This window comes from Danio rerio, chromosome 12 (genome assembly GCF_049306965.1).
Source record: "Danio rerio strain Tuebingen ecotype United States chromosome 12, GRCz12tu, whole genome shotgun sequence".
NCBI lineage: Eukaryota > Metazoa > Chordata > Actinopteri > Cypriniformes > Danionidae > Danio > Danio rerio.
In genome coordinates this window covers 30,395,172-30,414,489 of record NC_133187.1, presented here as the reverse complement: position 1 = coordinate 30,414,489, position 19,318 = coordinate 30,395,172, and the positions used below count along the sequence as shown (strand labels likewise).

Below are 19,318 nucleotides of genomic sequence, written 5' to 3'. Positions count from 1 at the left end.
CTCCCACCAGGAAAAAAGGCGGTGCTGCTAATTAAGTGCACAATAATCAAGTCAAGGCTCCAAACAGAGGAGAAAAATTAAAAGATGGGGCAGTTGCTGTCAAGGTCCAGTGTTGGTTCCTGCAAGTATTTCCTTTCAAGGAATGCTTAAAGCATGATGCAGTCAGCCATCACACATTGCTTTTTAATACGCTATGCAACTGAGAACAAATAATGTCTGACTTGTTGAAAACAAATCTTGCTCTGAAGTATTGTGATGTGGCATATTCATTAAATAATATCATTAAAGATACAACATGCAGGATAACATTGTATCTCCTCACTAAAACATCAAACTGTTCATTTGTTTTGTTCAACTAGCAGCTTGTTTACAGAACTTAAAATACATTGATTGTGTTTCAGATGAATAAATGTAAAATTATATATATATTGTAGATATGTTGCTATTTTTATAATATTTATAATTAATATTTTATTTATAATAAGTTTTGGCTATTACAAGTCTGATATGCTTTTTTGTAATACCAATAGCTCTAAAAATATTACAATAATTGTAAGACCTTTTTTCCCTCCAAAATTAAAAGTTGTAGCAAGTAAAATGTTACAGAATGCCTTTGTTAGAGTTTAATTATACTTTTAAACTAATGAGTAATGTTAATTGAGTACGTGTACTTAATTAAAATACTAGCAATTTTCTGTCATTATGTTAATTAATTAAAACAGAATACAGAATATCTAGAGAATACAGAAATAATGTAGTACATTTGTGCCCTATGTAATTGCTTTTTAAGGGTACCTTTTCGGGTATTGCAAGTGATTATACATAATTTAAAGTAACCTAAAATAATGATATCAAATGAAGTGTTACCAAAAGCACCTCTTTTATACTATACATTATTTTATAAGGCATTTATGCTTAGTATTGTCATTGCATATTATTATCATTTTAACCCTTTAACAACCTCACCAAGAAAATAAAATGTTTGGATTGCATTTCTTAACTCCTAATGTCCCTAGTAAACACACTCAGTGCATTTATTTTTCAACATATGCCATAATTTCTAAAACATCAGACTTTACCAAATGGTTGATATGTTGGTTTATGGTAAAAGTGCCACAATTAATACTATGACAAATCTAAAAATATGGTAAGACCATTTTTTTATATTCAAAATGAATTTTTATTTTTGAAGTATACTATAAATTATTTCAGATTCTCATTTAATATGTTTTCTTGTTTTTTTTTTTTTTTTTTTTTTACAACAAAACCAAAATCAAGTGTGGTAGTACAACAGAATTATGTTTGTTTTATTTTATTTTTTTATAAATCAACAATGCTATGTGTGTAAGCCATTATTTAAAAGAGTCAATCTTGAAATGACTTTAACAGTCATTATTCAAAACAGTAAAAACATGGTCAACCGTTTGGTGGAGGGGCAGTCAAATGGCTTTGTTTTCCATTTTCCATTTGTTTTCCATTCTTTTACCATTTTAAAAATACATTTCCAAATAATTTAAAATTTCTAAAACTTCTTATAATGAAAAACTACAAGCTCCAGCAGTTTAATGCGTGTCATTCCATTTCATGGGAGTTAAATGTTTCATTTATAATCCTGTTGTAAAGGCGCTTCAGCACCTGGAGCTGTCCAGTGCATCGTTACAAATGACCGTCTGCTAAACCACATAACAACAGACATGAGACCTGCACAAAATATTCACATCCCAGCTCTATTATAAATATTACTCTTTCAAACAATCAAATGCTGTAATCTTGAACATCTCAGTGCCACGAAACAATTATATTAAGTGAGATTATCCATCACTCGCCACATCAGCTTACTATAATGCGGTCGTGTCTCATTACACAACACAGCAAACCTATGATGCCATCAATATATTCCTCTAAGTTTTCTGGCTTATATCAATTGTAACGTGTCATCATGTAAACTCTTTCCTTCATAAAGGACAAAAGTGAGTGTCGGAATGTCATCTCAAGCATTATCCTTCATGCACGGGTGCTCTACAGAGAGGAAAAAGTTATTTATAGTGTAGTACGGGACAAACCACATCACCCGCTGCTGTTTCTCCACATAGACTGGTCATAATTGGAATCAAATTAAAAATGTATAGCTAGTATATACAGTATAATAGTATCACATAAACAGCATTTTCCATGATTCAATCTCAACATGATTTAATTACAGCGCAGTTTTTGTTGCATTTGGCGATCTACACTTGCAGCAGCAAAGCGATGCTGATGTCAAACACGCAAGCGCATTCTTTTGTTTCAGCAATCTGGTGTTTATTCTATTTGTGCAATGCTAAAGATGACTACATGGGTGCATAACGAACACGCAACGCTTCCCGTGTCGCCTTGCGTTGCATTTACACGGACATTTGTAAAGCGCTCTGTAAAACATGGCTGTGCGCTGTTTGCCACTGTAAAGCCCGTAATGATGTAACCCGCACTGCAATATTCCACACACAAGCAATATGCATATCCTGTGAATAATAAGCGCACTCACGGTGGTTTATAGATCCGTCGTCTGCCGTCATGTCTTCAGTGAAGGGCCAGACACTAGAGAAGTGCTGGAGGATGATGAGGCTGATGCTGTTGTTGGTTCAGATGCGCTCAGTGAGGGATCAGAGAGAGAGAGAGAGAGAGGAGTTTGAGCGCCACTGCTGAAGATTCAAGAGAAAACATCACCGACAACCCTCATGTCCTGCTTAGATGGGCTTTACTTCCTGGTTGTTTCGGGTCCTAGAGAGTCCTGCTTGCGGTATGGGTAAAAACAATAACATTCGTTTCAAACCATAGTAATTTAACCTGTTATTTTTCTTTCAAAACGTTTGTGTTTTTCATTTGACCTAATTAAAGGCAACTGTGCATAAATAGGCCACAGTGCTCAGCATATATAAGTACACCTCTCACAAATCTATCTTTTAAATTTGTATTTTATACAAATTATTTTATTTGTGCATATATAGTCTGTACTGAAGCCCAATCTGGAGCTTATCTACCAAAATAACGGTCCAAACACATTTTTGAACAAATTTGTGTTACAGAACAATATTAAATACAATTTTTTAAAGAGGAAAAATCAAGAGAAGCAGAAAAAAAAATTGACATTTTGTAGGTTGTAATTTATTATTATTATTATTATTTTGCAATATTTAGCTTGAATTTAATTGTATTATCTTTAAATTTCTAAATATGTTTGAGTACTAAACTATTATTTAAATAAATATATCTGTTTAATAAATCTGTTTTGTTTAAATGCACCAACATACATTGCCTATATTCACTAAGAAATGGAAAAAATATTCATTTTTAAATGAAATGGGGTGTTCTCTATTATGCTAAGCACTGTATATAGAACAAATTATGGTCAGCTTGTAATATTCATTCATTCATTTTCTTTTCGGCTCAGTCCTTTTATTAATCCAGGGTTGCCCACTACGGACAATTTAGCCTACCCAATTCTCCCATACCACATGACTTTGGACTATAGTGGAAACCAGAGCACCCGGAGGAAACCCACACGAACGTAGGGAAAACATGCAAACTCCACACAGAAACGCCAATTGACCCAGCCAACGCTCGAACCAGGGACCTTCTTGCTGTGAGGCGACAGCACTACCTACTGCGCCACTGCATCGCCTAACTTGTAATATAAAATATATAATACAATATAATACAGGAATGAGAGCTGCAAAACTGCATTTGTGGCATATTCAGTCAACAACATTAATATAAATGATATTGCTATACAACATTTAGAAAATATAGAAGCCATATGCATACATGTTCAATACACAATTTCAGCAGATTTACTTGTATAAGCGGATCCAATGGGGAGTTTGATATAGGACCATTTCCTCAATTAATCTTTCAGTCTGGTGTTTTATAGAAACCATTTTTCTTGGTATGAAAAATATCGAAATAATCTAAAGCACAGTGCTTCAGACTGCAGTCTGTTGACCCTCAGGGGGCCTCATGGAGGCTGCCTGGTGGTCTGTAGAAATGTTTACACACACACAATCACACACACAAACACGCACACAGTACATTTAATAAATCAATTCTAAAACAAAAATAGATTAAACCTTTTTGCAAATAAAAATACATCAGCATAAATCCAATGTTTTTTGCATTTATTTGTGTATTGAATATTGTATGAATTTCTATTTATGTATATTATAACAATAAAACATTGGAACATATCATGACAGAAATTCCCTAGCTTTTAAATATATACATGTTTTTGGATGATAAAAAATGTGTATTTATAAGTAACTTCAATAGATTTATTGTGAGTTCAATTGATTCTGTGGATTCGGGTATTATTTGTTATGAAAACAGCTATTGAATAGGAATGGTCTGAAAGCGAGCCTGACATTTGGCTCGAAGCTGTTCCATTCAAACAGGGCACAAAACAGCACATCAATGACCCGTGTCTGACCATGAAGGAAATTTCCACTGGGCATGTTTTATTCTCTCCAGGCCCCCAGGTCTTAATGCTTTGGAGTTTACACCCCAAATGTTTATAGGAAAATTGCAACTCGTCTGATAATTTTAGTCATGGGTTTTAAAGGGCTCACATAAAAAGTTTTAACAACCTTGGTTTTATTATAACGATAAAATTATTTTATTTCCCCAAACAAATGGTATGTCATTCCAGGAAAAATGCTTCTAAACAATGCCAACTCTTCAGTTCTTCAGCTTGCAACAATCGCAGAACCTTTTATGGTGCTAAACAGAATCTTTTTTTAGGTTCCATAAAGAACCATGTTTGAAAGTCAATATCTTAATGGTCAAAATTAATCAAAATTCAAAATTAGTATACCTATTTCATTTGTAGTATTAGTAGTAGTAGTAATAATTTAACTTTTATATATTATTTATTTGTGGCTGGGAGAGCATCTGCCACATAAAACATACGCAAGCATAATTTGTGGTTCATTCTGCTGCATTGACTTCTAATATATCAGGGACTATGCCAAAGGATACTGAGTGATATTATATAATAATATCTGTAATTTATTAGTTTATCTATTTGATCTTAAATCCTGTAGTCTTTGTACTTTTTACTGATGTGAATTTGTAGCAAAAATGGCAATGCTATAACAAGTTATAAGCTTAATACCTTGATAGATGACAATCGACACTGAACAAGAATAATAAATGAAGTAAAATGCTAAAACAGAAAGAACATTTATGCAATGAAGCCCAAGTTCCAGTGAAAATTTTTTTCAATGATATTATCCGTTAATGTCCAGCATTATATGCATTTATTAAAACCTCTATACATTTTGACTTATAAACTATAAATTACATTAAAACATTTCCAGTTTATAAGTCAAAATGTATAGAGATTGCAATAAATGCATGGACAATTCTACATGGAAATGTTTTATAGTGTATGATATAAAACAATATAAAATTGGCCACACGATGGCGCCGTTGACCACTAGCTGAGCTGGAGCTTTATGTTTGAACATATGGGAAACGCTTGTCGTAATTATTTAATCATGAAAAAAGCCACTACGTGTTGATTTATCTGGGTCTACTATGTGGGAAATCGCCTCCAACCTCCACAATGTAAAACAATTCTGGTTGCCTTTTGAAGCTGAACCGAGTCCATGAACTTATATTATGTTAACCTGACTTAAAACAGCCTGTGTAACTTATATAATTAAGTTAGAGCATGATTAACTTGGTTTAGTACGTTACAATGAACTAAAAGCATATGTTGTCATGACTAATTAATCTTATAGTTTTTTTACAGTGCATTATTATGGCAAATGCATATGGGAATCAGCTGATCAAGCTCAGTTTATTCATTTTTAAAGTATGTTCAATTACAGATTTGTCCAATTTTGCCATACGTCTAAGGTCGTAGCCCATTGAGAATGGCATTGTCTGGTTTACTCCTCAGCCGACAGCTGCCTCGAAAGAAAGAGATCAAGTGAAATATGCATGACTGGCTTGTTTCTTATGGAGACTGTGCTGGTTATGCAAGAATAGATTTGGCCTGGTAGACTTTCATAGAACATAATGTCCTCAACCACACCTTCACCATTCAAAAACATTAAACTTTAATTATGAAATTGTATAATTTACATTATGGGTTTGTCCTTGTATCTGTTCTGAAAAAAAAATGTTACGTAAAAAGTTAAGTGTTTTGGGAAGTTCTAAAGCCACATTTTTTTATCATTATACTAAGAGTTGTTTCCCTAATTATCCTAATTTTATGATGATTAATTCAATTTTACTAACTGAAATTACTTTATTACATCTGCTTATCCTGCAGCACTTAATAAGTCTACAAATTGTGACAATTAAACTTGTGCACAAAAGAGATTATTTTTAAATAAGCCAAAATAATAATAAAATATTTATTATTAAATACCTTATTATTATTATATATTATTAATATTACAATACCTTAATTCTGATGTGATCATTACAGTTTAGGATGTGAAAAAGCAGTTCTGATCTTAGGGTCAGAAACTACACATTGCTCTAGCAATACACACACGTGTTTATGTAGTGCTGAATGATTATATTTATAGGGCTATGAGCAGCAAATGGCCCTGCCTCCGAATTCTATTGGCCAGATCTGGATTAGTAATATGAATCTTGCGTTCTGATTGGCTGTTGGGCGCACTTGGAAAAACAGCTGCCCCGTTGACCATCATACACATCGCAGTGCATGCAATGTAAACATCACAGCTATTGATAAACTGGATATCTGCAGCAGCTATTACTGATCTCTACCCAGTCAGAGAAATGAAGTTCGTCAGGTTTATAATGAAGAATGCTGCGCTGGCCAATGTGCCTCATCACATCGAACACTTCTCCAAATTTTCACCTTCTCCACTTTCAATGAAACAGTTTCTTGATTTTGGTGAGTATACTTTATCTACTGTTATTTTGGTCGGGTATGAAATCGTGTGCTGCGAAGAAATAGCTTAATATCATGAGAATTACGCTGCCAAGTGGTCGTGTAACGTCAGTCAGTTGCAGTTCATAATATTTTCTCTTCTGTCCTCAATTACGAGCATGGCTTTGTAACGTTAGCTGCTTTGCACGTATTTAGTGCTATTGACATCTGATTTATGATTAGTATGCGCTGCTTTACCAGCGGTGTGTAGTAATATAGAACAATGTGTACCTTTTGATTCGGATCTTTTTAGTGAACTGAATTGGTTCAAAGAATCAATCTGAATTTGTTTACAAATCTTTGACGGTGCACTCCCAAAGCGGCCAAAACTCAGCATACAGTAACACAAGTCTACTGTAATAGTCGAATAGCAGATGGCACAAAACGCAACCGAATTGTTTTGCGTGACTGTAATTTGGTGCGTAAATCAGGCAGAAATACGTAGTTTTTTTAAAATTACGACTATCTTGAATACAGCTGTGACACAAAAAAATATTAAACATTACTAATAACACCTTTTCAAGAGGAAAAATATTTTTTAGATATTTAAAAAGCATCACACACTAAGGGATTGAACCTGTTTTTCAGCAGCAGTTTTTTTAAACGAACTGATCAAAAGAACCGATTCGTTGAAATGACTCACAAATCCAGTCACTGCTGCTCATACGAGCGAAATGTTGCGTCATTTTACAGCTGCTGCCTTTGTCCTGCGCCACTACAATGTTTATGCACTTCTGTTTGACTTGTTTTACATTATGTGTGTATGTCTTTGAGTCCTGAACATAAACACTTCATTAATGTTTATGATATATCTCTTTCACTTTGACCAGCGTTTCATGTGTATTTGTTTTACGTGTTGCTTTCTTCCAGGCTCTACCAATGCATGCGAGAAAACTTCTTTTGTTTTCCTGAGGCAAGAGTTGCCCGTTCGTCTGTCAAACATCATGAAAGAAATCAACTTGCTCCCCAAAAGACTACTTACCACACCTTCTGTACAAATGGTGCATAGCTGGTGAGTTAAGTTGCACAACACTTTACTACATATATAAACTAATCCATCCTGCAATGACGGATTGTTTAAAAGACGATTATGGCCAGAGGAATGCAATTTATTTTTAGTACGCTTTGTAAGCACTTGAAACTAGGCCAAACTTTGAACTTGGAGGGAGAGAGAGCGTTTTGAACTTTCCCCTATATATTCAGCTTGGTGGGACTTTCAAGAAGGGATTCTGCTGTGAACTTTGTCCTACTTTCACTGCCTGATCGCGTCATACTCCCCTCTTGTTGTTGCCTTTTCCGAAGAGCAGAAACTTGGAAACCTGGCCATAGCCAAAACAAAACAGTCTAGCATTCATATGCATGGCATGCAACTGCTTAACGGTTGTTTTGCTCAGATGTTAGGCCATGACTTTGTGCCACATTTGCTTATCAGTGTGGTGTCATCTGAATTAAACAGAATATGTGATTTTGATTTGTTATAGATATTTTGTCAATATTAAGTTCTAAATATAATTATACGCTGTAAAAATTGCGGGGTTTCACACAATTCTTTCATTTCGTTTCAGCATAAATTGATTAAGTCATTTAAGTTGATTAACATAAAACTATTAAGTGGTCCCAAAAACAACCCCTTGGGCATTGTGTTGATTCAGCTTTTTTAAATAAAGTACTTTGAACAAGCAAACAAGCAGCAGCACTAATTTTCAGTGTATTTTCATTTCTCAATATATTTAAATTTAATTTGATTTCAAAGATAACTCAATTATATTAGTTGCCTGAAAAGTTTCTATTCTGAAAGCACATGACAAAGTTTTTTATGATTAATGCAGTCTTCACACTAGCCTTGTTTTAATGTTTTTAAATTAATTTTCATCACTTCAACCCCTGCTTTTTTCTGTTGCAAAGGTATATTCAGAGTTTGATGGAGATCTTGGAATTCTTGGAGAAAAGTCCAGATGACCACAGTATATTAGAAGAGTAAGTAGGAACATAAATAGTACATTTTATGAAGAAAATCTAAATGTTAGATATTGTATTTTTTACTCAGTTTAGAACCCATATTTTTTGCATTGTTTTGCTTTTTTATGTTATTACGTTTAGAACTAAAAGGTATAAATTTAAACGAAAGCAATCTAACTTTTTTTACATGTATTTTTCAATTTCATGTTAAATATGACATATTTCATTGCATATTTTCACACACTTCATTGTGCACACAGGTTTGTCGCTGCTCTGGTCAACATCCGCAACAGACACAATGATGTTGTACCCACCATGGCCCAGGGCGTGATTGAATATAAAGAGGTATTTGGTCAAGATCCAGTCACTAATCAGAATATCCAGTATTTCCTGGACCGTTTCTATTTGAGCCGGATATCCATCCGAATGCTAATCAACCAGCACAGTAAGTACAATATTCTGCCCAAACTAATCCAAAGAGTGTCCATACAGCTTAAATTCATTATATGTGTGTTTTTCCTTTGCTTTTTTTTAGCTCTTGTATTTGATGGTGCCACAAATCCAGTTCACCCCAATACCATTGGCAGTATAGACCCTCACTGTCAAGTGGCAGACGTTGTTAAAGGTATACTTTCACAAACATTGAGAGCGTGTCTATGTCAGATATTCATCTCAAAAGTCTATGAACCATTTGTTTAGTCAACACTCAGACACTATTATATGTTTCTAAAATGATATTGTGTCATCACTGTTCTTAATGTAGATGCATATGAAAGTGCCAGGATGCTTTGTGATCAATACTACCTCAACTCACCTGACCTGGACCTTCAGGAACTCAACAGTAAGATCAGAGAAAAATCATTTTATTCATCTTAAATTGAGTGTAAAGTGATAATTCACAGCTTATCTAGATGCACTGCATTTATTTGAGTAAAATGCTAATTTGTGTTTTATTCTATAATTAATTTCTAGATAATTTCTTTTAAGTTTAAAATAAAAATATTGTAATATTGTGTTAAAATCACTATTATTCTACCAAATATTGATATCAATACCACATACACTACTTGACAAAATTCTTGCCGTTAATCCTTTTGTAAGAGCAAAAATTAATAACTAATTTATTAAAAAATTAATAAATTAATAAGACCTATTGGACACATGGACATCAGTCAAATTTGGTAAAGGAAAAATCATGGTTTGGGATTACATTCAGTATGTGCAAGAGATCTGCAGAGTGGATGGCAACATCAACAGCCTGAGGTATCAAGAGATTTGTGCTGCCCATTACATTACAAACCACAGTCCAGGGCAAATTCTTTAGCAGGATAGCGTTCCTTCTGATAATTCAGCCTCCACATCCAAGTTCCTGAAATCAAAGAAGGTCAAGGTGCTCCATGATTGGCCAGCTCAGTCACTAGACATGAACGTTATTAAGCATTTCTGGAGTAAGTTGGAGGAATGCATTGAAGATGAATCCACAGAATATTGTCTTATTGAACGGGGAGTCCTGCAAGAATGCTTTCTTTGCCGTTTCAGATGACTTTATTAATAAGTTATTTGAGTCATTGCAGAGATGTATGGATGCAGTCGTTCAAACTTGTGGAAGTCATACACAATATTAAATCTTTTTCCACTGCACCATGACTTTATATTCTGCACATTATTTCTGTTAAGTGACAAGATATTTGTCAAAGTATAGTCAGACCTTACTGTCCTAATTAAATAATAAAAAAAAAAAAATGATCATATTTTATTTTGGTAACATAAGCGAAGTGTAGATTCCTTTGCCCTTCATATAAACCACTTTTGACACCAAATGATCAACTAGAAGTCAAGCTATTATTTGTTGTTTCTAAAACTTGAATAGGCGACAAGACTTTTGTCAGGTAGTGTATACTAAAGATTAAAAAATCATTATTGTGCTGCTAAAAATCGTTACCTTTTTTGTTATTTTATGCGACATTTTTATTTAAAATTTGGTAGAAATGTCAGGAGTAGTTTACAGAATAAATCAAAAATGACATTTCACTTGAACACATACAAATCAATAATGCAGAAAGCCGAGGATTGTTAAGTATAGTCCATTAGTTTTTTCCATTGCACTAAGTAAGAGCTCAGAGTCTAAAATGTATTCCTTCTATTGGTTTTACATGTTTTCTGCCTAATTGCTCAGAGCTTAGCTATGATAATAGATGTCTTATCAGCTGTAGACATTATTGACACTGTGTCTTTGTTCTTCTTTTAACAGCTAATAATAGGAACCAGCCTATTAGCATAGTGTATGTGCCTTCCCATCTGTACCATATATTGTTTGAACTGTTCAAGGTGAGTTGTAGCCCATCTCATGTTCTGCCCAGATACATCGCTGTTTACGTAAGATCTGAATGTTGTCATGACAGTGTGTTTTCGTCCTCAGAATGCAATGAGAGCGACTATTGAGAGCCATAAAGAAGGCAGTAATCTTCCAGCCATTCAAGTCATGGTGGCTGTAGGAGGAGAAGACCTCACTATAAAGGTGATTGGATTCTAGAATGGCTTATAACAGTGTTATCATTATGTTTTAAACCAATTATTATTTTGAAAATAGCTTTTAAGTTAATACTTTCTTTGTATCCTATTGTGTAAATTGAGATATTTACACTAAATTTTTTTACTGGATTTACTTACTGAAATTCTAACAAAATAATTGAAGTAAAATTATTTAAAAACACCCCAATAACCACATAAAAAGAAAATTATCATTAAAATTAATTAATTTCTTCTTATTATTTAATAATTAACAGATCAAAATAGGACGGTTGAATACAATATTCTTTATTGTATCAATTTTTATAAAATTATTATTATTTTTTTAATACTTTATTTGTAGGAATTTTTGATAAATGTGCACAAAACAAACAGTCAACAACAAATATACAAACAAACATCCCCAACACTAATTTCCCTTATGTGGCTTTAACAGAAGAGACACATAGCTAACAGTTTGCAAACATTAAAGTCCTCAAGCATTGCACAATTGCACAGCAAGTATACGTAGAGAGTGTAAATACAATTCCAATACAGTAATGACAGACAAATAAATTAATAAAAAAATGTTAAAAGGAAAATGCAAAAAGATTGACAATACACATACAGTAAGCAAAGCACTCAGTGTGTAATAGAAGGAAGGTAATGTATACCTTTATTACAAGCAAGCCCATTTTGAAAACCATTACAAGGTTATAGTAAAAGGAAAGAAGATTATAAAAAAAAATTAAAAAGATGCGGGGTGCAGGGGGATCTTTTGAGATTGTATGGGATTAAATATCCTTCTGCTCTAAGAATTGTAAATTGCCAATGTATGTAGGAAATGGAGAACTTGTTTCAAAAAATACAGTTTTTGAACATCTGAGAGTAAATTAGATTTTTTCAAGCTAAATAACAGACATCATGTCTTTGATCCATCTACTATGTGTTGGGTGCTCAGTTTTTCCAATAGAGAAGATTTAAATGCCTTGCAAATAGCATGGTAAAAGCAATTACGCTACATATTTATTTTTTAAGCACTATATTTTCCAGGCTGGTTCCGAGATTCATTATTTAGATTTTACTATTTAAAAGTGTGTGTATTTTTTTAAATTAAATTTACTCCATTGATAGAAAATAATATAATTTTCCTAAAAATTAGTCATATTGTACAAACCTACTTTGATTTAAAAAAAAAAATTCAAATGATTCAAATTATTTAGTTAATGTACTTAGTAGCGGTAAACATATTATTATATTTTAAAAATATTTTTCATTTATCTATTTTTGTCTAAACATATGGGGCCCTATCATACACCCGGCGCAGTGTGGCGCAAGACGCAGCGCAATAGTCTTTTGGTAGTTTCAGCTTGGCGCAAGAGTCGTTTTGAGGCGTTGCGCTACGCTGTTTAAATAGCAAATGCATTTGTGCACCCATAGGCGTTCTGGTCTAAAAAGGAAGGTGTTCTGAGGCTGACCGCTGGCGCGTTGCTATTTTGAGAAACTATAATAGATTTTTCACTAGACCAAAACTAACCCGGTCTAAACTCCGGCGCAGAGTTGCGCCTCGCTTACGCACTGCTTAATACGCACAAGACAGCAATAGGCAAATATCTTTACATATGAAAAAATGTAAATATTAAGGATATATATAGGATATAATAAGAATAGATATAGGATATAAATATAAAGGATTAAAATATTACAAAACATATTATTTTCTAGCCTTCAAAAATAGGAAAAATCACTGCTTTTATATCTTCTTCATCTCAGGAGGCTTTTTTCAGTTCATTCATAACAATTTGCTTTTGTATAATGGTATTATTATTAGCAGTATTATTTAATATATCCATATTTATATTTGTTTTATTAAAAACAAGCTTAGATTTGCCCACCTGTCAGGTTTAAGACCATATGGGTCATGGCAGGTGTATTTGGAAATAACTCAGTATTTTGACCACACTTGGTAATTATTGTTCATTTATTCGTTTGCTAGAAATTAGAACTGAATTTAGAAATAGTTTTGAAACAAATGTTTGCGCTTAACAAACAAAATTAATTATTTATAGGCTAATTGATGTCTGTGCGTAAAGGTTTCCCTATCCAAGAGCAAAAATGAAAGTAGTTCCATTATCTCTCATTCTCACGCAGTAGATGCTCTGTTTAACAGTTTTCTGTTAAAAAACTTTCAACTGTTAACTGTTTGCTTGTGAAATGCTAATTTTTTCCACTTAGACTTACTTTGCGTCCTGTAAATAGCGAATGCGCTCTTAGCGCGACGCAGCTGGGTCTTAAAGGGAATAGGAGATGAGACTCTAATTGGTTTATTCTCAAAACACACCTATAGGTCATTAAGAAAATAAACTCAACCCTTTTACCCCATCCGCCTTGGCGCAAAGCAGATTTTCCCATCCGTAAATTAGCAAAAATGCGTTCTGACACGCCCTGAAAGCGTTTGCGCCCTGCGTTTTGCACTTTGCGCATGGACCGTCAAAATAGAGCCCATGGTCTTGAAACACAGAAAAAGTTACTGTGACTTATTATTTCAATGCTGCCTTATTGATTCTAGTCTGCTGTAACTGGAGCAGTCGGTCATGTTCCCATGCTGTTGCATAACACAATACAGAAAAGCTGACTGGCCTTGTTGTTTGGTTACCTTGACAAAACTGATTTGAGACGTGTACTGTACATACTAACCAGTCATGATCAGGGTCAAAGTGCTCTTCCCCTCTCACTGTTAGCCTGTTTTTTCAATGTCTATGTTTTTTTAAATAGTTATATATTTATTCCTAAAAAAAATTTTTTTGTTTTGTTTTTTAGATGAGTGACCGTGGTGGTGGAGTTCCTTTCAGGAAGATGGAGAATCTCTTCAGTTACATGTACTCCACAGCACCAACACCACAGATGGATGAGAAGCAAAGGGCTCCTCTGGTGAGATTTTAGAGCTTTGTACATGAAGTACAAATAGGAATTGCAAAATACAGAAAAAATAGTATCAAAGAGTTTAGGGATGCACAATGTATCGGAGGCCATTTCGTTATCGGCCAATAACGGCTATTGGTAATGTTATCGTTATTGGTCCAATATCAAAATTAAGCCAATATCTTTAAGCTGATAGATTGTCATTGTACAGAATTGCCTGCCTCTCATTTTGTTATTTAACCTATTATTTTTTGCGACAATCAATTCATGTTGATTTGCTATGAGAAGAAAAGGAAATAATCTATTTTTGGCATGCTGATTCATGTGATATCGTGAATATGGGTCTATTTTTTGCTTCGAGTGTGCTGTTCTAAGAACTGTTCAAACTTTTATGAAGTTTTTAAAATAAATCAGTTGTTAAGTGTATAAAAATATAACATTTTAAAATATTTATATTAATCAGCTAACATATCGGTTATCTGCCTCCAAATCTAAGGAGTTATCAATATCAGCCCAAAAACCATATGGGTGCATCCCTAAATGAGGTAACATTTCACATTTCACACCTAAAAAGGTAAATGATCAAATAAAAACAAAATAAACCATAGTATGAAATATTAATTAAAATAATTTATGTAAAAATATTAATAAGTAATATTATTTTTAAATCTGTGCTTCCATACAAAGAAGTAGTTTTAATAGATGTATATTTAAACATTTAACATATTTACCCGTTGCTTTGTTGTGTTAAACTGATCTGCTTCAACTAGACAGGTGTTTAAATACATCTTTAGATTTTGAATCTCTTATTTTGGCATTTTCAATTTGTATGCATGTGATATCACACATAACTGCACATCAAATACACTGCCTCTTTATAAGTTTAGTCGTCTTTTGTCCACAGGCTGGGTTTGGTTATGGTTTGCCCATTTCTCGACTCTATGCCAAGTATTTTCAGGGTGACCTCCAGCTCTACTCTATGGAGGGCCATGGCACTGATGCAGTCATTCACCTCAAGGTACATTTACACCCAATACTTAACAGAATAGTTTCAAATTCATTCATTTTTAACTTTGTGTCAAAAAATGTATAAAAACACTGAAGAAAATAAACTAAACTAAAAGTAAATTAGGTAAACTAAATTGAACTATGCAATGAAAATCTACTGTATATTATTATACATTATACTTGTACTATCTCTTAAAGAACACATTGCTAAATTGAAAAGCCAAGGGAACTTATCACTGTGTTGTAACAGATTACATCATGATTTTTCCCCTCAGGCTTTATCCACCGACTCTGTTGAGAGACTCCCAGTGTTTAATAAGACGGCTCGACGAAATTATGAAGTCACGCAGGGGGCAGATGACTGGTGTGTACCCAGTCGAGAGCCTTTGGACCTGGCTGTGTTCAAACTGGCCAAATGAAGAGCCTCCAGGAAGGATACAAAACCCTTCAAGAGCGACTGACATGAGTGAGTGGTGATGGACACGATGTTCTCATGGCCGAAGCTTAATTTTCCACTCACTGTGAAGCGGCGTACTCTTTCAGCAATACTCTAGATGTCGCATGCGATGGTTTTTTTCTATGCACCATGATTGTATCGTTTGTTTTCTTGGTTTGAGAAACTACTGTAGGCTTTGTCACAGCGTTACACGCAGACCATACTAACCCTCATGAAGCGGAACAACAAAGTGCCAGCTTAATGCACTCCACTGACCTGACTGAGTGTTAAGTGGAGGTTCCAGTGTGGAGAAGGGAGCCAAATGGACAGGTTTTGGGTTAAAGGACCGTTTAGATTAGATATTGGAACTTGTTTGTTTCAAGGAACTAAAGAGTACATGAAATCAGAGGCCCTGTCAATAGCCAGTATTAAAATGCAGTTTTGTTAATTCTGATCACAAGTAGGGGATACTTAGGTGTTTTACAATACTGGAGCCAAATCGATACTTTTAAAACTTTGCATTTAAAAAACAAAGACCAAGCAAACAGTGCTGAAGACAGATGACATTCAAAAATGGTCTTTTTATTGAAAAAAAGATCAATTATAACAATTTATTAAGTTTAAAATATAGTTGTTACTATAAAACTATTAGCAACTACAAAACTCAGCAGATTTATATGAATTCACATTAAAACCTAAGTCACCTAACTAATATTGTAACCCGTAAAAACAAAGTAATCAGTATTCTGGGTATGATACGAATCAAGTTTCACCCATTCTTCTTCTAGACTAGGAATATGACCATATTTTGACCATATTATTTTATATATTTTCCTCCTCCGACTTACTGCATGTCCTGACCTAATATGATCTAATTTAAACCAATCACAAATGCAGTATAGCTATATATAAATATCACTTTTTATAGTAGCTGATATCCATTATTCTCTTTGCGCATACACTTGTCAGCTCATTATTTATGGTTATTGCAGCCCGGTCACATAAAGAAACGTAACTATTTGGTCATATTCATGTAAATTCTTATGATTTAATTCATATGAAAATGCAATGGTTTTAAAAGAACACGTGCATCCCATTTTCAACAAAATTGCATCTTAATACCATGTGTAAACACTACCAGTGGTACAGTAGGAAAGGGCCAAGATGAGGAAATAAGAGTCAATATGCAACCACAGATGGATCATTTATATAAAAGTACACTTGAAAACATGTTGCACAGACTTGGTAATGTTGAAATCAAGGAACACTTGTAATTCAGTGACTTTGACTGCTAAGATAGTAGTTTCCATACTCAGCCAAAAGGTGAAAGAAAGATGATCAGAGGCCATATTTAAGGCTGCATTTTCTTTGTGGCCAAATGTAATCAATGGTATTTCTCTTATAGGGACAGTTCACCCAGAAAATGAGAGTTCTGTTATTATTTTTTGACCCTTTACTTGTTTCAAGCCTATACAGTATGAGTTTAAAAGACAGTATTAATGATATTATTTTAATAATGGCTAAAACCGATGTGTTTCCACACTGTAAAATGGTATTCAAAAAGTAAGTTAGCCTATTGCCTTAAAATCAATATGTTGTCTACTTTTAAAAAGTGAGTAACTTGTTGAACTTGTATTTGTTAAGTTGGCTTAACTTAATTTTTTAGAATTATGCTCATTATGAATTTTACTAATAATTTTAGAGCAAAAAATCACTTTTTACAGAGCAATATTTTTCAGAATGTTTTACAGTTTGTTCAGCACTGGAAAAAAAAGTCATATACAGGTTTGGAACAACTGTAGAGAGAGTAAATGTAAGAGCTTTTTTATTTTTTGGTGAACTATCTCATTAAACAAAATGTGTTCAGATCCGGATTGAATGTACTGTACAAATAATCTCATTGATGTAAACTTGAAACACTTTTAACTTATGCACGGAGCATTTCAAACAGTTTTAGATGCTTTAATGTTTATTCTTAAACATGCTGAAGTATTTTAGATACCTCATTGACTGAAGTTAGCTTGTGCACTCAGAGATCTTTGCGTCCTTCGGTTTTGCAGGCCTTCGGTTGCTAGTTTCTTCAAATAGCACACAGTGTGAAATTAGAGCTGCTAATTTTAAGCCTTCTCCATGGAGAGCATGCCTACTGTATTAAATCAACCATCAGCTTTCAGCTTGCACCACACAACCTTACATGTAAGGACCATATTTTGTGTATATATTTATTTGTGTTATTGTCGTGTTATTCCTGAAAAAAAAAATCTAAATCTTATTTTTGTAAAAAGTTTTCCATACAAACTAAATGATGTCTATATAAAGAGAAATAAACACATTTTTTTGTGTCAAGTTTACATTGTGGTGGTGTCTTTCATTGGCATTGAATTAGTTAGATCATGTATTTACTAACATAAACAATACATTTATTACAGTATTCAGTCATATTTGTTAATGTATGACATAACTGTTGTTCATTGTTAGCTTTTGTTAACTCACAGTGTATTAATGTTTACAAGCACAACTTTATAATAATAATAATACATGAGTAGTAGTAGCAGTAGTGGTAAACTTTATTTTTTTTTTTTGGGCATCACTATATTGCTGCAGACATTCCATAAAAAATACAGTAGTTATAATAATTATAATGCTAATTAAGATAAACTCTTGTTAAATAAACCCACTGAAACATGTAGGCTGCAAAGAATATTGGTTTAACCTTCACTTAGAGACTCTACTGTACATCTACTAGAGGAAAGCAGTTCATAATGTGGAAAAGAAAAAAATTAGTTGGATCATTCAGAATCCTTTCCACCTGATTAAGGACACAATTCTCATATAAAACTTGTGGATTCAAATATTAATCATGCCCAACAATTTTCCACCCTGCACTCTAAAAAACACAGGGTTAAAAACTACCCAAATTGGGTTGTTTTTAACCCTACTGCTGGGTAAATATGGGGCAGAACACATCAGGGGTTAAATTAAACCAAGTAATTGGGTTATTATTTTTAACCCTATAAATTTGGGTTTTCTACCCAATAATTGGTTATTTTTACTTGAATAATACGTTAATTTAATCCAAAAATGCCTGCGAAAGATGACCCAGCAATTGTTTTGTTTTGACTCAGCATCACTGCAGTACGGTGGGGGATGTGCAGCTTTGATTACAGGTGTACAAAATGTAGGAAGAAATTATTTATTTCCAAAAGGTCTGACTAAGGGCAACTATGAGCATGAATCTCATTTTAATCATCTGAAAACACAAGGAATCTGTGTTTATGTTACACTATTTTCATTGCATTTAAACAAATTAGTACACAATATGTGGTATCCCAGTCAGCCCCTGCTGTGAGTTGATTTGACCCAAAGAGCTGGGTTGAAACTATCCAAGACTCTGAAAAAAAAATACCCAAATGCCTCAACCCAATATCTATTTGGGTAGAAAAAATAACCCTATATTTTTAGAGTGTGCCCTTAAGAGATGCATCAACTTAGATTTACATTAGACAGATAGGTTGCCAAACCACACTGTGATACCATGT

The 19,318-nt window shown here is 33.6% G+C and overlaps 3 protein-coding genes across 6 annotated transcripts in view; 2 read left to right on the top strand and 1 right to left on the bottom strand.

The window, feature by feature from the left end:
- Positions 1–6,543, bottom strand: part of tbkbp1 (TBK1 binding protein 1) — a 99,862-nt gene extending 93,319 nt beyond the window's left edge. The window contains exons 1-2 of one of the 2 annotated variants that reach the window (XM_073918549.1): positions 6,448–6,543; positions 2,525–2,770 (exon numbers count right to left, since the gene is read on the bottom strand). The gene's annotated coding sequence lies outside the window, so the exon portion shown is untranslated. Of the gene's footprint in view, positions 1–2,524; positions 2,890–6,447 lie in introns of those variants that run through there. The other variant, XM_021472559.2, reaches the window with a different exon arrangement.
- The window catches only part of LOC100538338 (uncharacterized), a 137,486-nt gene that overhangs the window by 103,561 nt on the left and 14,607 nt on the right, over positions 1–19,318 (top strand). The window lies entirely within an intron of this gene.
- On the top strand, positions 6,700–18,130 carry pdk2a (pyruvate dehydrogenase kinase 2a). The gene is made up of 11 exons (XM_001332558.8): positions 6,700–6,910; positions 7,817–7,958; positions 8,852–8,923; positions 9,166–9,350; positions 9,441–9,530; positions 9,669–9,746; positions 11,157–11,233; positions 11,325–11,423; positions 14,234–14,344; positions 15,240–15,353; positions 15,619–18,130. The coding sequence occupies exons 1-11, from the start codon at positions 6,793–6,795 to the stop codon at positions 15,760–15,762; spliced, it is 1,230 nt and encodes a 409-aa protein (XP_001332594.3). The 5' UTR covers positions 6,700–6,792; the 3' UTR covers positions 15,763–18,130.